Source organism: Harpia harpyja, chromosome 1 (genome assembly GCF_026419915.1).
Source record: "Harpia harpyja isolate bHarHar1 chromosome 1, bHarHar1 primary haplotype, whole genome shotgun sequence".
In the NCBI taxonomy this organism is placed as follows: Eukaryota; Metazoa; Chordata; class Aves; order Accipitriformes; family Accipitridae; genus Harpia; species Harpia harpyja.
In genome coordinates this window covers 69,132,442-69,154,476 of record NC_068940.1, presented here as the reverse complement: position 1 = coordinate 69,154,476, position 22,035 = coordinate 69,132,442, and the positions used below count along the sequence as shown (strand labels likewise).

At 38.0% G+C, this 22,035-nt stretch overlaps 1 protein-coding gene across 3 annotated transcripts in view; it reads right to left on the bottom strand.

Moving 5' to 3' along the window:
• TBC1D5 (TBC1 domain family member 5) overlaps positions 1-22,035 on the bottom strand; it is a 328,358-nt gene that overhangs the window by 24,456 nt on the left and 281,867 nt on the right. For all 3 annotated transcript variants that reach the window (XM_052798675.1, XM_052798656.1, XM_052798664.1), the window contains one exon: positions 4,337-4,436. In XM_052798675.1, the coding sequence (XP_052654635.1) occupies positions 4,337-4,436 (100 nt within the window). The remainder of the gene's footprint in view (positions 1-4,336; positions 4,437-22,035) is intronic.

Here is a 22,035-nt window from a genome sequence, read left to right as displayed (position 1 = left end):
AAAATGCTGAAGAACATTACCATATTACTGAATGCACCAGGGACAATATTATTTCCTGAAAAAGGCCAGTGTATGTGAAAAAGTAACATCAAGAAAATGCATCTCTGATGATGCTGGAGCAGTCATAGCTATGGCAACTATACTTTTTCACTATCAGCTGAGTAATATTCTGCATTTATATTGTGAACAAAGCCGCAGGACAGGCTTACAAGATTGGATGTGTCTTCATTTCATTAATGGAAAAACTGAACTCAGGATTTTTTAAATTTTTTTTGAAAGCCATGACGAGCTTGTGAAAAAGGGTGGGACCAGAAGTAAAATCTGCCTTCCTATCTGTCCCTTTTACATATAAAAATTTCAACGTTTGTCCTTGGAGGCATTAAAAGGCATTCCACCCTAGCAGTTCTTAAAGCTCTTTCTAATGCACAGCCCTAAGAAGGACACAAAGATCACAGAATGGCTTTCCTCCGGTTTCATAATCAAAGACCTATTTCTAATTTCCACACGTAGCGCTAAGTAGTAATATTTTAGAACCATCATTCATTCCCATGGTAACATCCCCTGATATTACAAGCAGTTAATTATGTCGTTGCTGTGTGGTACACTGTGTGGTTTATTTACGGAAGGAGATAAACATTTAATGAAAGCATCTTTGAATATATGAACAAAATAAAAACTGCTGTTCTATCCCTCTGGTCTTTCCTCATGCTCTATGTAAAGAAAATGCAGTGTTAGGAGATATCTGCTGAAACTTACAGAAATACAATGTTCATGGTAAAGAAATGTGATATCATTATATGGCAAAGAGAAGAATTCTGCCCAAGTTTTTAATTAAACAAAATTATTTTCTAAAAAGACATCATATGAAAATATACTTGGTATAACTAGAGTTGATATAAATAGATCATAAATAACTAGGGATTCAAAACAGAATAGATGACTTCATGGTTATTTCGAACATTTCTGAGCTACAACACATGACATCTCTGTCATGAAGTAACTGCCCCGACTGTCATCAGGATCCCCCTTGGAAGGGAAAGAACCTGAGAAAAGATGGCCAAAAAATTCTGACTTGTTTCACTGGAAACCACTAAAAGAACATTCTATAATTGTTTGACATTCTGATTTATAGTGCCAGTTAAATAATTCTGTTGTGAATGGTCACTGGATATGCATTTTTTATAAGCTTGAATTAATATTGTTTTGTTAAAAAGTGACCTGCAAATATAACGCAGTCAATACAGGAAAAAAGAATATTGGTTGAGTAATAATGTCTGAAAAAACTTTAAAATGTCAATCTAAAAAAATGTGGCTTTTTTAAAAATAAGAATCTTAAACTTTATCAAATTTAAAAGGCAGGCCTTAGACTAAAAACTGACTTATTGATAATTCTTTAAAATGTTGTCTAACTCTTTCTTGAAGGAATTAGTTCTGAAAGGCTCCTCAAATTTTACATATCTGTATGTTTTTATCAATAATTTAGACAACTATTAAATGTATGATGGCTAAGTCTGCAGTTAGAGTGGTAGAAGAAAACAGAGTACATTGCAGTTAGTTACGTGAATTATTCACCTAAAAAGCCAAATGACAAGAAGTGAATTTTAATATAATCAAATGCAAGGAACACATACAGAAATAAACATTTCCTGATTTTACCTACAGGATAAAATCCTCTGTTTAGAAAGCTGTGATTCACCAAATTTTAAAGGTCATAATGGATTATCACCTCAACCTATCACTGTATCAAAGAGCAGTAATGTGATGCTGCATTAAAAATGTTTAAAAAGAGGAATACCACATAAGAGTAGAGAGGTGACCTTGCCTTTGCCAAGTAACCACTTTGCTGAGCCCAGTGCTGGTACAGCATATCCTGATCTGATTAACCCACTTCAAAAGGCGTATGAAAACCCTGAAGAATTCAAAGGAAGACCACAAAAATGAGCGGGTCTAAAAAGCAACCCATATAAAACGAATCTTAAAGTGTCCTACCTAGCAAAGACAGTGTTGGGAGATTACTTAATCACTGTGTATAGGTAAGTTAGTTAAATGAAGATTTTCAACCTTGCCAGCAAGAATGCTACAAGAGCCAAAAGCTGGATGATGAAGTCAGAAAAATTCAGCCTCACAGGAAGAAGTAATATCCTTGAAGTTAAGTGTCCTGACAGATTACAGGAGGAGTGATATAACTCATCTGCTCTGCAGTGTCTGAATTGAAGCAATTTTCATGGGTAAGAGATACCTGGGGGAGAATCAGACCAGGTGCAGTAGCAGCCCCCGCTAACTTTTCCCTTAACCCAGAAATGACCAGATATGCTCTGAGTTTTATTTTGCTACCATTCCCTGCAGCCCCGAGCAGTGGATGGACACTGGAGAAAATCCTCAGGGGGCATTCCATGATATTATAGAGAATCCATTTCCTTGGACAGCCTGATGGCATGTGCTGCTCAGATCACCAGGAGGAACGTGACAGACAGATTTTAGGTCAGAAGGGATTTTGCACGGGTCAGACCAGCAAGAATCCTGGTGGGTTTTTTCCTGCCTTCCCGTGGATCATCTGCTGGCTGATTTGGGGATACCCAACCTCATCAGTTTGCTACAAGCGCAGAAGCTGTGAAGGTTGGTGGTATCTCAGTCTCTCTTGTGCTCTGTTTATCGCGTGCAACTGTTAATCTCTATAGGCTTTAAACACATCAGTGCAATCCAAATTTACAAAGTTAATAGCCCATGATGTTGACAAGACACGCAGGAATATTGTGAAGAAGTACAGGGAGTGGGACTTAGAAGAAACTAGGCTGGAAGGCTCTGAGAGCGCTGCAGGGGTGCCACGATGCACCCGGTGCAGCCCTGCAGCCAAAGCTGTATAGGGGATGGCTTTCCCTGTCCTGCGAGGGTAACAAACTGCTCCACAATGCTCCCGGGAGACTACAGGCCCTAAATGTTTTTGCTTCTAATATATTTGGGGAAAAGAATTTATCACCTGGATATTATCATAAATCTTTTGCTTTCATTTCATGGATGCAGTGCTGAAAAGCAGACTCCTTCAACTATCTTTGTCTGGGCTTATTCTGGTCTCTAGTCCAGAGCCATAGCTGGTGAAATGCTTATGCTTGTACTTGAACTGATACCCCTGCTAAGCAGCCCTCGTCTTGTTTTCTAAAGGAAAGAAACTTCAGCTTTTCTTCTTGACACAGTAATCTTTTCCCCATCATTTCAGTAGTAATAATTTATCCCTTTTGCTTGCTTCTAGTCTCATCATTGCTTATGTGCCCTCACAGAAGCAATACAATATATCAGACCAAAGCTGTTGGGTTAGCGGTTTACACTTGGCTTTTGAAGGCTGTGATTCCAAAATTTCAAATAACACAGTATTTATAGCTTTTCCTAGGCTCATAACAGTGGCTACTAAGACACTCACATAAAAGAAAATGAAAATACAAGTATAATGTAGCTTTCACATCTGATCTTTTTGACCTGGCAAACTTAGGTATCATATACTTAGTTCTACCCACTGAAATATTCACCTTTAATTTATTTTGCTCAGATGTTGCAGGCCGCAAATAAACCTTAATATCAATGCAGTCATGCCCTGATTTTTTAACAACAGAGCTTTTTCACATAACTAAATATACTAACTTTTGGAGTTCAGTTCAACACAGTTTAAAAATGCTGCTTTTATCAAAGCATAGCTAAGCATATTTACACCTGAATTGATTTAAGCTTTTTGTTTACTTTCTCTGATTTGTCTTGGCAATATCTAAGTCGAATTTTAGATTGAAGTCTTTGCTGATTCTGTTCCCAATGTATTGACTTCTATCTTACTATATTTCTCCTGGTCTGAGCGAAGTATTACAAACTAGCCAGCCTATAGTAACACATTTTTACATACTGAAGGTGATCAGCATAGATTGTGAAGATGCTACATTTAATGAAAGCATTATGAATTTTATGCAACTATCACTGCACACATCAAGTATCATTCTGGGACTGTTGAACTGCAAATGGGCTTAAAAAGTGTAAGCTCACATGCTGTGAGCTCCAGCATGTCTCTTACAATACAAGAAATCTTAGGAACAGACAAAGGGCATCTGTGCTAAAATGCCTCTACATTTTTTTAACTTCATCAGTGGCTATCATACTCCCAAGTTTAAAAGTATGACAGTATAAAGATACAGTGTTTGGCAGCATCTGATAGAGTAACTGGGTACATCAATTCAATTTTCTTCATGGCTTATAAAATAATATGCACTGTACTACATAAATATTATTTTAGTTCTAATACAAACATGAAAAAAGCCTTTGCAAAGATTTACAGGTTAATACAGGGTACTGCACTTACCAAGATGTGTGTTCATCATCTTTGCGCAATATTTGCACATGGCTTCCAAGTCATTTAGTTGTCCTTGTAGAAATGAAATCTGGGCCTCCAATTCCTCCTCCTGCAATTAAGAGGTTATTAGCATTAAAACCCACCTTTTTATGATGCACAGTAAAATTGGTAAGCTAACCCTTGACATGCTTATAAATCTTCTAATTTTTCCTATTCCTTTGCTCTTGAGAAAATTTTGGAAATAAAGAGAATCACCTTCCAACTGTATTTATCAAAAGACCTTTAAATTCTTTTGTCATTTCATTGAAATAGGGTTCGGTTTTAATGTTTCAGCGTTTATTAACACTACCTGTTTACCTTGTAAGAAGTCTAATAAAAATCTGCCTATGTTGATCCAAGAAAGGTTAACAATTCATATTTCTTTTACAGATTAGCTACCTGGTTTTGCTTGTGCAAACACAGTACCACAGCAATGGGTGAAAAAACTCACCAAATGAGAAAAATTTTCATTTCTGGCAGAGTAATTTCCACAGCAATTCCTTTGAAACCTCAGAAAAATTCCCTTTTTTTATTTCAAGGCATGTATTTCATGAGACCTAATACCATACCTCAAGGATGCATTACTACCATGTATTTTGGCATATTTATTTCTGTAACACATCATGCTCTATCTGTATAAAAAAACTGCGCAGCCAACTGCAATTCCACACAATGTCTTATGCAACATTTAGGTGAAATCTGTTTTCAGCTCACATATTATAAAGTGCTAACTCTAAATTATTAGGTTATGTTTAATAAATATGCATCAAGTGTAATTTAAAATATTAATTAAAAAAAAAAGATTCTTGATTTTAAGGCCCAGGAGAAGCATTATTATCTAGCAACATGCCCTGTGTAAGCAATGGGAACTACCTCAGCTAAAGAACTCATCTTTGAACTCCTTTCTTTGCCAGTTTACAAATGCATGCAGTCTTGACTTCGAAGACCATACTGCAGATGGAAGTTCACTATTCCTTTAGAAAAATTCCTTCAAAGCTTAGTCACATACAGTATTAAGCAGTTTTTTGTTTGTTTAAGTATGCAATTTAATTCAAGCAGATAAAGGCAAAGTAACTTTTTAGCCTCCTGGCTTTTTCTTAGGAGTTTTGCAGTTCTATCATACTCATTTGATGGAGATTGCTGAACATTACTGTATGAATTACTTTTCAAATGAATAAAATCCAAAACTGATCAGCAAGAACAAAGAGAATGAATCATTCATGATTTAAAGGTACAAGTGATCTTAATTTCCATTAGAAACTGAGTCAGAGCCAAGCAAAGGAAACTTTGCACTAATATAGCATATATCCAAAAGCAATTGATCAAGAAAAAGAAATTTAACAGTAGCATCTTGCAAGATCTACCAATATAACTTTTTCGTCACACTTACAATCTACAGACATTAAACATTTTTTCTTTGCTATTTCCTTAAATTAATATACCCTTACTTTATTTTACTCAACCTTATACTTTGACCACTTAAGCCTCAATGGAATTGATTTTATATTGCCAATTTATAGTTGCTGAAAGACTAACCCCTTTCAAAGTCTGCAGTTCTGTCACAGCCTATACAAGTCTATCATCTGCATTGCTATTTCTATTCAAGCACTGTCCCTTAAAGAAGACCTTTTCCTAGTACATACAGCTAGTGATTGCAAGAGATAATCTACCATAAATTTTAAATTCCCAGTGCACTGCAAGTGCAGCTGTAAGATACGGAAAGGTGACAATATTTGAGTATTTTACCATAAAATAACAATCAAATTCTTAAGTCATTAGCCAGTAATTGAAACCCAGTTTATCTCCTACAAGTGAATAAGCAAATTTAACTTCTGCTAATAAGAATTTCCATGTTTCCAAGACTATTTTTTCTTATTCACAGATCAGAACTGCAGTAAGTTGATTTTAAAATGCTTTTGGACAGCTCTATCACTTGGGCAGATTCTGAAACTAACCTTTTCAACTGTACAACAGTACCTCTCCATTTGGCAAGTGAGACCTGTGCTGAGTAAACTACATCCACCATTCTTTCAGCTCGTTAGGATCCAGCATGGGGGCCAGAAACGTTCAGCAGACCCAGCACTCACAAAGGAGGGTGCTGTGGCTGGGAATTCACAGGCAGTGCAAGAGGTTTCCTGCCAAGTGGGAAATCTTGCACAAGGCTGAGTGAATGCACTTGGAGTTCCTGACTGCTCTGGCACCCTCAGGAAGGGCACCAAGGAGCGCTGCCAGCGGGATGTGCAAATAAGCAAGACGGTTAACTTGGCACTTGACACACGAGAGACCCAGATGTGCTATTTGCATAAGAAGACAACACCCAAACGGTGATGACTTGCTACAAGACATAACCCCTGCCCCTGCCGTCACCAGCAGTGCTGTGGCAACCTCTGTGCACATGGACCCCTGAGGGTGACCTCCCTGGAGGGAGGTTTGCTCTGTTGTAGTCACTGCAGCAGCAGGTGAGAAGCTGCAAGAGGTGGCAAGTGTGTTCTGTTGCATTGGGGGTGACTGACAGGATCTTTCAAGGTGTAAAAGCTTATGCAACAGACGGGGAAGGTACAACAGGCAAGATGCAGTGGGAAGAAGACATGCACTCCTAAGAGGGTGGAAACTGGAAGCCTGTGACTTCTGGCAGCAGGAGGGCTGCCCAGTGGTGCAGGGCCCAGGCAGCAGAGGGGAAGAACAAGCTCCCTCAAAGGAAGAATCCAGGTTGGATGCTGTATCAGAGCACTACCAAGAGAAAGTGATGAGTGACAGTGAGCGGTTGGTGACTCTCTTCCAGCCAGACTCATCAGCTAGGGAGGTTTGTTGCTTGGATGGAGCCTCAATCTGTGATGTTGCCGAAAGACTGCTTGGGGTCACCTAATGTTCTGATTTTTTTTCTGCTTATTCATGCATACACCGATGACATGGTGATGTGAAACCATTTCACTTCAAAAGTGACTGTAGGGCTCCTGAGCAAGGGTGAAGGGAACAGGAATCCTGGTAGTGTTTCTCGTTAATCCTATGGCAAAAGGGAAAAGCCTGGATAGCAGCAGATGTATCCCGCAGACCACATATGGCTACATATTTGGTGGCACTAGCTGGGCTTCAACTATTTTGCTTGTGGCACCCAATTTGATGAGGAAAGACAACCTAGGGAATAGGTCTACCTGCCAAAGACAGGCAAGAACATCTTTGTGAACAGACTTGCTCATCGAGTGGGGAGGACTTTGTCTGTCATAGAACAGGGACCTAACCCAGAAACATATGAGGAAGCAGCATATATGGACAAGGTATGCAGAAGGTCCACTTGGCTGAGTAAGGAGCTTCTTAATGAACTAAAATGGGAAAAGCACATATGAAGATGGAAATGGTGGAAATGGAGAGCACATATGTAGAAACAATGACAGGAAACAAAGGACAAGCACACAATCATTGTTTGGGCACAAGAACAAAACTAGGAAGGACAAAACCCAGATGGAACTAAAATTAATGGAGGACATTAAAGGGTAACAAGAAGGAATTTTACAAGTACAAGAGCAGCAAAAGGAGGTTCAAAGAAAATGTAGGTCTATTCCTTACTAGGGGAGGTAAGATAATGATAGATGATACAGAAAAAGCTGCAGCACTCCATACCATTGTTGCCTTTCACTTTTTAGGCCAAGCCTGCTCCCAGACCTCTGCATGTACAGTTTGGGAAGGAGAGGGATGGCTAAGAGTGGGGGCGGGCAATAGGTTGGTGAATACCTGAAGAAGCAGTATGCGTTCAAATACATGGGGCCACACGGGATACACCCATGGGTACTGAAAAAGCTGACGATGTGATTGCAACACCATTGGCTATCATCCATGAAAAATCACTGCTATTTCAGGACACCCTTGATGACTGGAGAAAGTTTAATTTTACAACCATATTAAAGAAACGTGAGAAGGAGGATCTAAGAAACTATACAATGGTTGGCTTCACCTTAGTCCTTGGCAAAATCGTGGAGCATGTCCTCTTGGAATCAATTTCCAACATGTAAAGGACAAGACAATAATTGAGAAAAGTCAACAAGGATTTACCAAGAGCAAAGCATGCTTGACCAATCTGGTTGTCTGCTATGATGAAATGACAGGCCACGCAGATGAAGGGAGAGGAGTGAATGCAATATATTTTTACTTTAGTTAGGCTTTGACACTTATTTCCAAAAGCATCATCATTTATAATACGACAAAGTATGGGCTAAAGGAAAGGATTGTAGGTGGGCTGAAAATTGGTCAGACCCCCAAGCTCCAAGAGTAGAGTCAATGTCTTGATGTCAAGTTGGTCGTTGGAAATGAGCACAGTAACCAATGGACTGCTCTGAAGATACTGTTCAGTATCTTCAACAGCTCATATGAGGGGACAGAATGTACACTCAGTAGATTTTCAGATGATGCAAAATCGGGAGGTGCGGCTGCCATGCTGATTGGTAGAACTTCAGTTCAGAAACGCTGTGAGACACTCAAAGCCTAGGCAAAAGAAACCTTTCTGAGGTTTCTGTTTTAGAAACTTCAATAAGTGCAAAATTCTGCACCTGAGGAGAAAACACCCAATGCACCAGTGCAGACAGCGAAGGAACTTGCTATGTTTCAGGCCTACTGAAAAGGATCTGGAGGCTACAGTGGCTGCTGAGTTGTTTATAAACTAATAAAGTTCTCTTATCACGAATAACGTAAACAGTTCACTGGGCTACATTAGGAGGAATGTGGTCAGCAGATCCAGGAAAGTCATTACCCCCTGCTACTCAGTGCTTGCGAACCCTCACCTTGAATAATGTTTTGGGCCTCCAGTTCAAGAAGGATGTTGAGAAACTGGAGAGGGTCCAGCGCAGGTCTACTATGATGGTTACAGGTCTAGAGGACAGGGTGAGGGAGCTGGGCTTGTTTATTTTGGCAAAGAGGAGCCTAAGGGGGATCTGCTGGGAGCCTGCAACTACACGGAACTACAAAGATGTCATCAAACTCTTCCCAGGAGTGGCAGATGATATAGAAGGGACCATGGCCCAGAATTGCAGGTTCAGACTGGTCATTAGGAAAATATTCTTCATTAGAAGAGCAGTGCAGCACTGGACGAGGTTGCTCATAGAGGTGGTAGAGTTTCTGTTTGAAGTCAATGACTTAATCCAATATTAGTGATTGTCCTGCTCCAAGTAGCACCTTGAGCAGAGGTGTCTTCTAATCAACATATCTAAGACTAATCTTTCCACAGTATCTTTCTAAAACTGTTCTGCAAATTATGAATGTTTTAATGTTTTGTAAAGGTAAGCAGCAAAATCACAAAGCCTCTCAGAAAAAAATGACAATTTTTTTCAGTATTCTAAAGTCAAATTCTTCAGCAGTAATAGATGGAACAACTGATTTATAGCCAGCATTGTGCAGATGCTCTCGATTCTTGTCCAGACAGTATTCACTGTGCTTTTCTCTAAGTGCCAACTTTTGTGTTTCACTGTGCTGAGAAAGTGAGTATCCTGGATACGATTTTTATTTTGTGTACAAATAGCAGTGCTGATTTGATCTCTCTTATGCATGAACAGAGACTTAAAATTTTTTTAAACAGGCCAAATGTAAGTCAAGGGAAAAACATTATGGTCTATGCTTCCTTGAGAAACTGACCTTTTAGCTGATCTGACACACACAGTACCAGAAACATGTGAACAGTGATTCAAACTCATTCAGCCACAGCTCTCAAAGGTTAACCAGTTGACCACAAAATAAAAATCAATCATTTAAATAACTAACCAAAATAAAAAATCAATGTCAACTTACTGAACAACATGTCCTATAAAGCATATAAGCTCAACATTTTCTAATATTGGGAGCTGCATTATGAGGAAGAAAAACAAATCAAGCAGCAAATCAAACAAAGGAATCACTGCATCAGATGTGGCAGACCAAGATGTGCAAATTTAATGATGCAGTCTTGCAGAAAAACAACTTAATAATACTTTCTGAAAATTTAGTCCCAGGGTCCTCAAAAAACTTTTCCACACCTTCAACATTCCAGATGATGTAGAGCCTTAAAGATAATCAGTAACATCTTGAATTGAATAAGAGAATGAAAAGTAAGTGGATTATTTGTGATGCCACATTGATTTACATTTCACTAACAATATAAAGCAGGCTAGTATTTATGTCTCCAGTCAAAGCAAGACTCTATTTGAGTGCCTCCATATACACATCTCCAACTATTTTCCTTGTTGTGGCAAGACTGAATCTGCAAAAAACCTGACTTACATTTATGTTTCTCATATTTGTCTTTCTTCTTATCCACATCCAGGTCTTTGCTTACATTGTTACATTTCCCTTTTTCTTTTCCCATGAAAACTGATTCCTTTATGATTAATTATTTGCCATTTCTTTGCTATTTTTATTTCCCAGTCTATACAGTTCTGGTGCTCCCCATTTGTCCAAAGCTCGCTCTTCTCTTTTTATTACTTTTCCTTTCATCTATCTTCTCACCTTTACAAAGACAGCTATGGAAATAAATTTTTTATATCCTTCCTTCTCTCCTGAGCTCATAATGAGATCAGCGATGCCTCTACCATACCCCGTTTTTCATCACATTTTACTGTTTCAGAAAACCAGCTGTGACTAACTGAAAGTGGTCAGCACCTTCAAGAACAGATTACAGAAAGTTTTACAGTTTTGACATTGTAATCCTATCCTTTTACAGCTCATCGCTTTACAAGCTGCAATAAGGTTTGTGGACATAGGTAAGGGCACTGGAATTTAGCATCCTACACAAGCCAAGCTCTGAAGAAATATAGTTTTGGAAGAAGCCACTTTTTCTCAACCTTGTTTTTATCAGTTTAAACAATTTTTCTCCCAAATACATGACATGTAGTTTAACACAGAAGTATGGAAAACAGGGAATATGAACTCACAAAATCAGGACTGTAACATCTATCTATCTTTCCTTCCTTCCTTCCTTCTTTCTTTCTTTCTTTCTTTCTTTCTTTCTTTCTTTCTTTCTTTCATAATACCATGTAGTTTTCAGTTTTACTGTTCAGGAAATGAAAGAAAAATTGTATTTTTGTCTGTTTTATTCATGTAGAAACTCAAGGAAGAGTAAACTCTGTTGTCAAAGGCTTACAACATTATATGTCCAAGCACTTCATTCATGAACTCTCAGAATGGCAAAACTCCATTAATCTTAAAGCTGAATCCTGAATATGAATTAATTTGGCAGCACTACCAAGTGTTAAATGCAGCGGAAAAGAAACTATCTTCAAAGAGAAGAGTATTTAAAGGTATTTAAGGTTCTTAAGCAATAATGCTGCAATTTAAAACATAGCACAAAAAGTGACAGAACTGTGTTGGAGGAACAGCCCAGTCTTCCTGGTGTCTTGTCTGATGCTGGCCAATGATGGGTTGGGTAAAGTGTAATGAAAAAGGTATGTCATGATACAAACACGTAATGGTACTGCCCAGAATAGTCTCCCAAGCTACACAGATTTGCAGATCAGGGATTTCTTGAACCAGAGGTGGGTTTTTCTTGTAGTTAATAGTCCCTGGACTTTTCCTATACTAATTTGCCTGGTAACATTTTCGGTTCTTTCAGTATTCATAGTAAGAGCACTAAGGAAACATCCCCTGAGCTCTTGGCAAATTGGCAGGGCAAATTAGAAAAGAATTCTGATGAGGTATCGAAACATTTAGAGGAAAATAATGAGAAAAACGAGATCGATGCAAGGAAATCCTGAAGCCAGGGACTTGCTGAGAGTCTTACCAGTACTTAAGTCTTATTCATAAAATATTCACAGAGTATACCTTTTGGATATTGGTAGCATTTTACATGTCAAACAAGATTCAGATGCATGGCATAAATTGCTTTCTCATTTAATTTTATGCAAATTTCCCTGGAGTAAAAAGCAGTGGTTACTGTTTCCATTTTGCGAGTATTTAGTTTTCAATTTTGAATTTACCAATTAAATACAAGATTTAACCTTTTAATCTTGAACTCCTGACAGCTGAATGTTTGTTGACACCCCCATAATTTTTTTATGGTCTATGCCAGCCACAGAATAGTCTACAGCATATGTTGACATTTAAACCAGAAACCACTGTTTCTGAGCAATGAATTACATACAGTAGAATTAAAAAAAAAAATTAAATTATTTAATTTACTGATTTAACTTATCTATTATTTAATTGTATCTCTCATGGGCCCTCATCAGGACCAAGACCTCGCTCTGCTGGGTGCCGTACAAACATAAAGAAAAAAACCGGCTTCTCTAAAGGACTTAACAGTGTAAGCCAAGAGACAACAGATGGCTGCAGACAGACATATGGGGAGGACATGGAAACAATATGGCTATATTAGTCAGTCTTATAGACATGGCTTCAGCATGTTAGTAACCAAACCATTGTCAATAGAAAGGTGGAAGTTTTAGGAGAGTTTTCATAAGGCATTTGCTTTGCAGATGTTTAGAGAAAGCTTCTTCTACATGGAAGGGGCTGTGAAATGATTAGATGCAAGTTCACCAAGCATGTCAGAGTACATCTGGGGACATCAGAGTAAACACAAATGAATTAGGTAAAAAGTAATCCTTGAAGTTTAGGTTCAAAATACAGTGCTGTCAAAGTTAAAACATTTCAGGGCACAATGCATATGTGCTCAAAGAAGTAAATTCAGAAGAATAATTACCTATTTTAAAACCTGAAACAGAACTGCCAGTACATAATCTTTAGTGAACATTATGTCTGTGACAACCCTCTGAAAGGGGTGGGGGAATGAGACTGAGAAAAATAAGAAAATAAAATGAAGGATGAAAGAAAGGTCAACAAAATATCCATTGTGACTCCTAGAAGCCAAGCTAAATCAGGTTATATACCAACACTGGAAAAAAAAAAAAATTAAATTATTTGGTTCAGAAGGCTCTGATTGAAAACAAATATCAAAACCAAGAAAGGAATTCTATAATACAGATAAAAATATTCAACTAGGATGAGACCAAGACAAATTTGGCAATAAATTAAAATGCTAGAAGGCATTCACCTGCAAAGCCACATGTTTTTGGGCATTAGTACAATCCTGACTTCCTCTGTGTGCTTTCAGTAACAACACAGAAAAGGATGGCATCGCACAATGCTTGCCCAAGCTATGCACATGTAAAGAGAACCAACAGATTATTGGTAAAGGATTAAATGAATAAATAAAAATTTCAGCCTTTCTGTACTTAACTTCCCCCCTATGAAACAGTGAACAAACCCCAACAAAACTGAAAGGGTTGCAACTCTGATTCAGAATAGCCAATGACTCAGGAACTCTCTCTTCCAACATTCAAATTTCTAACACTCTAGAGTTAGCATTGTTCAAGGAGACCCACACTTTTTAAATGCAGGAAAAATTATGTTCTTCTTACTCTTCTTAAATCTGAAGATGGGTGAAATATATATACATGTGTATTTTAATGCATTGTGTATCTGTAGCTTTTCTGAAATATAAGAAATAAGAATTCATGGCCAGCTATTTGTCCTCTTCTTCCAAACTAGAAAAACTCTCTGTTCCTCTTCCTTGCCCTCTAGTTTTATGAGGACAGCAAGGTAAAAAATATTTATTTATAATCAGTATTTATTTATAATCTCTACTAAGAAGATTATAGTGACTTTGAGGCAAAATATCTGTTTCATTGTGTTGATGTATAATTACCTATTTATTTGATTTATTGTCTCTTAAAACAAAGCTAAAAATATTTACATATAGTGACACTTGGAAGAAAGTGAAAGATGGAGCCTCGGAGGATCTCCCTTGCCCCCTGACAGATCCACTTTATTTCAATTAAAATCCTGAAAATAGCTGAAACTCTGGCTCACAGCTTCTAAACACCATGTCCTGCTGTTGAATTTCCATCTTAAATAGTTCAAAGTCAATTTGCCAGTGTCATGCTGTTGGAGTCGGCTTAGTTTGCCACATCCCACCTTGCCTGGAGACGTTAGTGGTAAAGGACCACAGGTTTGGAAATTTTCCAAAGCAGCTCCCACTGTTGAACCTATTACTGGAATGGCTTCCAGGTGCACCAGCCTCACTGTTGCAGAGCTAGAAACCAGCAACTGTGCTACTGGAGCAAGAGCAGGACTTGTTTTCATCTAACCTGGGTGTATTTTCCTCTTAAAAATACTCCACTTCTATGCTCAGATAATCTCTCCTTAGCAGGAAGATGGAGAAGGATAAACATGAATAATGGAGAAAGCTCTTGCCTAGAGACAAAGAAAGTAGGGATGGAAAGAAATCTCTTTTGCAAGCAGACACAAGACGTGTGAGACTCATCTACCTGCTGCCTGCACAAGTCCACCTGCTGGCACTGCACTACGGGACTGCTGAGAGACAGTTTGAAAACAAAAACCACAAAAAGCTGGAAGATCTATGGAATGCACAAAACTGATTGTGGATGGGTAGGCACTGAACAACTGAGAAAATCGGTAGTATTTGACTTGGTAAGGGAATAGATAAGGACAGAAAGAGCTGTAGGGTAGTAGAAATTATTCCTTTGAAGAGAAATGCTGATAAAAGGTTTCTCTCAGTGCTGCTGTTGACATTGCTGACTTAATCAAATTGGAATATTTCTTCATAAACAATAAAACTGAGATATTAATTTAGATGGTATGACTGTAAGTATTTTGGAAATGGCTATAAATAAACACATAGGCGAATGAGAATCTGTCGTGGTTTAACCCCAGCCAGCAACTAAACACCACGCAGCCGCTCACTCACTCCCCCCCACCCAGTGGGATGGGGGAGAAAATCAGAAAAAGAAGCAAAACCCGTGGGTTGAGATAAGAACGGTTTAATAGAACAGAAAAGAAGAAACTAATAATGATAATGATAACACTAATAAAATGACAACAGCAATAATGAAAGGATTGGAATGTACAAATGATGCGCAGTGCAATTGCTCACCACCCACCGACCGACACCCCGCCAGTCCCCGAGCGGCGAATCCCTGCCCCCACTTCCCCGTTCCTATACTAGATGGGACGTCACATGGTATGGAATACACCGTTGGCCAGTTTGGGTCAGGTGCCCTGGCTGTGTCCTGTGCCAACTTCTTGTGCCCCTCCAGCTTTCTCACTGGCTGGGCATGAGAAGCTGAAAAATCCTTGACATTAGTCTAAACACTACTGAGCAACAACTGAAAATATCAGTGTTATCAACATTCTTCACATACTGAACTCAAAACACAGCACTGTACCAGCTACTAGGAAGACAGTTAACTCTATCCCAGCTGAAACCAGGACAGAATCCCATTTCCTCCATTATGTTTTAGTATCACATCTGACGGGCTTTCTGCCCATCTGGAACACACATTGCTGGCCTTTAATACTGCATAAGCCCACTGTGGCAAATGTAAGAGAAATGTGAGCAGGGGAAAAAAACCATCACAATTTCATGATTTTTGAGCGCTCTGAAACAATGTCGTAAGTATTCTTGAATGCATACAAATATGGATATGGCATGATTAATATATAGATATTCTGCAATGAATAAAGTTCATGCTCCATACTTCAATATTATATTACTAAACTGTTTGGTTGAATGTTATTGAAATGGTTGATTAGGTGTGATGTACTTACGTAATTATGCTTCTTAATTTTGCTGCCTAAATAAGCAATTTAATATACACACAGTCAAATTTTCTTTAAGCATCAGTTGCAAAAAAGTTTCACTAACCCCTTCTCTGTTCAGGCTGGATGTATTTGACCTTTGATATGATTCCTAACATGATTGAGGATACAGACCAGACCAAGATCTTATTATTTAGTGTTTTTAGAATCTCTGCTTACATTGTTCAGAGTTTAAGGAGGTAAAACTTAAGTATAGTGATTATGAAGGGACTGTAAATATACACCATTTACACTACACAGTTAAAAGACCAAGTTTGTTGTTTTTATAGCAAATGATTTGATTTAACCAAACACAGTTAAAAATAAGAATCAAGGTATTAAACACATACCTACAATTTAGTTCAGTGGGAAAAAAACCTTCCAAACACAGAAACCCTTTCGGCTCAACCCCGCCCCCCTCCCCCCAACCAAAACAATAGCCTGATTTAGAGAGATGTTTCTCATCCATGTCCATGTTTTTGTTGAGAGTTCAGTGCAGGTCTCTCAGCTCTTCACAGAAGTGGACAGTAATTTTGTGGTATCTTAAAAGAGCAGGATGAAGGGATGAAATTTCCACTGAAAAGGAAAAAAGGGCAGCTCAAATGACCAACACAGATCCTCAGATATATTTTCCTTTGCCACTGGGATGCTGAAACATTAACTTCATGATTAATGTATGGAAAGAGGATGCACAGAGCAAGTCCTGTACCTGCTGCTGGTAACATGATTGCTGTGGAGTGAAGGATCACACTTCTTGGCTCCTAAGTCACTTTGATCCTTTTGTAAACACTGCTGATTGATAGTCTCATTCATTCATCATTTTGGTATTTTTAAAATTCTCCCTGACAATTTTAAAGGGCTGCCCAATAATTTTAAAAGTTCTTACTGCCTTCTTTCAAATGATATCATTCTAATTCGCTTCTGTGCAGAAGTTACTGGCAAGTGTAATTTAGCTGCATGTATCTGAATCTCTTGTACCAGAGAAAGACAACAGTTTACACTGACATTTTTAAAATCTTCCAAATGGCCCCACAGATCTGTTCTGTATACAAGTTTATTGCTCATAATATGACAGAAAAAGCACTGCAGAGCCACTTGGGTTTTTATTCATCTTTTATTCTAAGCAATTAACTTCCTGTTTTTATCACAGTACAGTTTCTCTTCCCTGAAATGAATCACTCCAAAAAAGATAAGGAGCATTAGGATTCAAAGCTGCCATTCATGCATACAGCTGTCGTTTTACTAAATTATACAAAACTTGCAAGTATTTCTAATAAAAAACTCTAAAAGGCAGCTTATTTTTCCTTGTACTGTATTCAGCTCTTTCATTTGAGTTATAGCATGTTGTGGGAGCCTGAGAGAGGCAACGGAGAGAAGAATCACACTTCCAAAATATCTCAGAGGTTTTTCTACGAACTCTGTTCACATGACCTGGCAGCATCTCAGATTTAATATTCTTTTCATCTATCCCTAAAATTAGACAAGCACTGAAGTACTAAATAAATTGCATTTTTCAGGTGTCTGAATTGGCCTATCACATCAGAATAAGGAAGACAAGTGTCATCCAATATTAACTGCAGTTAAACGTTAAGGCACTGAAGTTTGTTAAACTTCATGGTACTGAGCACAATCATCATGTCTTTAACTTTAAGCCTAACAAATCCAACACACTGATCAAGGAGTTGGCTGTTGTACACAGACGCTAACTTATTCTGGGCACATTTTTATGATGCTTAACTAAAAAAGGATATTTCATCATAGCATTTGTACTTCCAAATAAGTGTTTGGCATTGGTAAGTATGGACTGACAAATATTTTGCTTAAAACCTTTTAAAGAGATTTTAAAAATAATAGTCAGGGAAAAGATATATGGGAATAAAAAAAGACTCCAAGATGTGCACCATGCATAAAAGGCTTGCTCTTCTTCAAAGGAATTTTTGCATGCATGATATTTTTTTGTGTGTTTGTCTAGCAGTTATTTTATTATCTCTTTGATTTTTGTATACCACTTCTACTTGAGCAAAACTGTCAAGTTTGTACGCTTAAGATCAGGTTCTAAATCAGTAGAGCAGATGCCTGTTTAATTGAAAATAATGGCATACATTAATTTTCTAACCTGTAGGGGTACTCGTAACTAACTTCAAATCAGTCAGATTAGCTATGTAAATCACAGACAGTAACAGTTGTTTATACCTGCTTGTGGGGACAATAGCATATGTTGTCAAATCTGATTTAATTAAAAAGTCTGTGCAATCAAAACCAGCATGATGCATGACACTTTTGTTCATGTTTTTTTGCTAAGAAATGGGGATTCTGACTGACCATGTTTGTACAGTATTTTAGTAAAGAAAATAAACTGCTCCAGAATTTCCTTAGAAATGTTTCCTTCTTGGGAATTTTTAAACTAACATATTTTCCAAATGGATAATTTGATTTTTCTTAACTTGAAAACTTTTATGTAGAAATTTACTTATTAAAATACACAGTTTCTCCGAATCAAACCTCTTTTTAGTCAAAGCCATCTTTCTCCTGTATTTTTTAATGGAAGTTTTAAAAATGTTTATATTGTTCAATTCAAAAGTTCCCTCTCTGGCACATCTCTATGGCTGAAAGCAATTTACAGAATATTCTGCCAGAAACTGAGACCAGCCAACCATATTTGCCAGAATCAACGTCAAAGCAGCTTTGCTATTTGCCAAAAAGAGGGGTAGACTGTCCTTAACTGTTGCTGGAGATGTAAACGAAACATAATGAGAAATAAACGGACCACAAATGCACCCAATTTCCCAACTGCCAAAAAGGAGAGGGCAGTAAGCAGGCTATGAGAGAAATTTTCTAGGACTTTATTCCAGCGAGACTGACCCAGCCAGAAGATAACAGGCACCGGAGTGCATTATATATTAAAAGTTCCTGTTCTTGTTTATGGGAAGACAGCTCCAGAAACCGCAACCTAAGTTATTCCCGTCAGAAAGCTGCAAACTATATAAAGGGGTAGGGAACAATCTCACTGCTGAGCACAAAATAGACTTTCAAACACACTTGGTGGGCCTCACGTTAACGTACAGCTGAGTGCCACTCAATAGTAACGTGAAAACCATAAGGCTGCCATGGGTTGCCAAAACATGATCTGATATTGTGCATTCAGCCCTGAGGCTGTAGATTCACTTCCTTAACTAAATAAAACAGGGGACATCTGTTTCTGACAACAGCAGTAAAAAAGTCATTCCATTGATCTTTGCATTTGAGGGGAAAAAAAGATCTAGAAGACTAAATATAACGCAAATGTTGTTACCTTAAGAAGTCCTTAATACAAGAAATGGACACATCCTATTCCTGGAGGCAATGAATCAAGTTAAGTATTAATTTTGATCACAACTCACCCAGAGAAAGTCCAACTTGTGGGACCACCTTTAGGAAAAAAAGAATTTAGACAAGTCACATTCCAGTTTATCCTGTCACAGAATCCCTAAATCGTTGAGGTTGGAAGAAACCTCTGAAGGTCATCTGGTCCAACCCCCTCCTCAAGCAGGGTCACCTAGAGCCAGCTGCCCAGGAATGTGACCAGACAGCTTTTGAGTATCTCCAAGGATGGAGACTCCATCACCTCCTCGGGCAACCTGCGCCACTGCTCAGTCACTCTCACAGTCAAAAAATGTTTCCCGGTGTTCAGACAGAGCCTCCTGTGTTTCTGTTTCTGCCCATTGCCATTGGTCCTGTCACTGGGCACCACTGGAAACAGCCTTTCTCTGTCCTGTTGGCACCCTCCCTTCAGGCATTTATACACATTGATGAGATCGCCTGGAGCATTCTCTTCTCCAGGCTGATCAGCCCCAGCTCTCTCAGCCTTTCCTCATAGCAGAGGTGCCACAGTCCCTTCATCACCTTTGCAGCCCTTTGCTGAAGTCTCTTCAGTATGTCCATGTCTGTCTTGTACTGGGGAGCCCAGCACTGGACACAGTAGTCCAGGTGCAACCTGCGATGATGACATTCCTGTTCATCCCATGACAACGTCACAGTAACATCCTCTGGTCTGTAAAAATCACTTTTTTAACTCCATGTTGAAGGACGTATTTTTACGTATGTATTCCATTTCCACTTTGCTTGGGAAGGGCCTTAATTAGAAGTACAAGGATGAAGGGGAAATGCATTCTCTTTCATCCGTTACACCAAGAATGACTGATTTTAAAACCATCTTTTTATAAAGTGATTGATGCATGGCCATGTTCCAGCAAAGGTGATTTCCCCAATACTTAACAACATAATCTGTATAATTATTGGAGTAAAAACATAAACCAGTTCAGTTTTATAAATAAAACAAAGATGTGAATCCATTATGTTTTCAAGCCTTCTTTTGCCTCCAGAAAACAGCTGTAAATGAAGCAACTGTAAGACTGGAGAACTCTGATGCTACTATTTTGGGACCTCAGGATGAACTCTTTGAGGTTTTCTTCTCTATGTGGAAAAGCAGGTATCATGAAATTTACAGGAAAACAAAAACCAAACATCGTCTTGAGCAACAGACAACAGATTTAAACAAACCTTTTCCTCTTGGAGCTGCTACAAATTCCTTTCTCCTATATTAAAGGTCAGTCAAAAACTGAACATGAGGCAATAGATTTTGGTAGCCTAAAACCTTTTCTAGCTGTTTAATCATAAAATGCTCTAATATGAATTATATATCACAGTACAAAGAATTCCTTTGAAAATTTATGCTCTGCTTAGTTTATCACGATTACCAATCTACTGAAAATTATTATGACTACAGATCTGTTCCAATGAATACTTCTTTGTCTAAAATCCTTGAAAAAACATTAATAAAATATCACGAATTTGGGAAATTATTTACCTGAAAAACATGTTAATCATTAATGGATTCTAACTGAGTATGAATATTATAATGGCAAATTCTTCTATGTCCTCTATTAGAGAACTAAGGAGGAATTATTCTTAAACTCTGCTAGCGCAAAAACCCCAAATTCTGGCCTGGACAAAAGTTGCAGACAAAAGCTGGATTTAGATCTTGTTAAACCACATAAAAAGAAAAGTTTGATATTGGTTTATTTATTTTTCTTCAACTCATGAGGACAAGCAGAGAGATATTATGTTGTTACTTTAGCTTTAGATTCAATTCAATATGTCTTAAATGGACACTAACCAAAATTATAGCTTCTTGTTGACTAACCACAAAACACAGCTTTTCTTTAGACAACATTAAAGCATGTGGAACAAGAATTAAACCCTCTCCTTCAGTGAACAAAAACTGAACAAAGTTGCACAAAAAGTTGTGCATTTCATTAGAACATTTTAAATATCAAATTGAAAATATGATGTGACTATTAATAAAGATTCTGCTATTTAAAGACAAAAATGCTGAGATGTTCAGATTAAATTTCTGCACAATATTTAGCTCTGAACACCTGAAAAATGCTGTAATATAGAAATATTGCTATTCCTATTCATTGAAATCAATCGGAAGTTATAATCAATAGGAAGTTATATGAGCATACGTTTGTGAAAATGGAATGGAGAAAACCACTGTGCCTTAACCTTACAAAAAAAATACAGCTTTTTCCATCTACTGTGTAACTGGTAATCAGCAGAAAGACAATGGGAAATGTGTATATAAAATAAACAAGAATGCTCCTGCTCCATGGCAAATGAGGTTTATCAAAGTAGTGCTCCTATGATATCTTTGATGGGACGAGAATTTCTTTGGAACACACCCACAATAAGAGGCAATTTTCTTGGATGAGAACGATCTGTTTGAATAATACTTTCTTGTGGCCAAATATAAGGTCAGAGCTGTGCAAGAAATAGAACTGTGACTGCAGACTACAGATGCTACAGACACTGGGAAACCTCTGATGTATTAAGGAATTTCAGGGACAACAGATGGACATGTTTGGATCTGCTGAGCTTTCGTGCTTCCCACCGAACTGTTTATTAACTTCAGGACTACACCAACAGTCTAACAAAGCAAATGAACTTACAGGACTTCTCTTCCTCAGAGGCAACAGGTGCTTTCACAGTTTCATTTCAGGTAGGATAATGGGATGGAA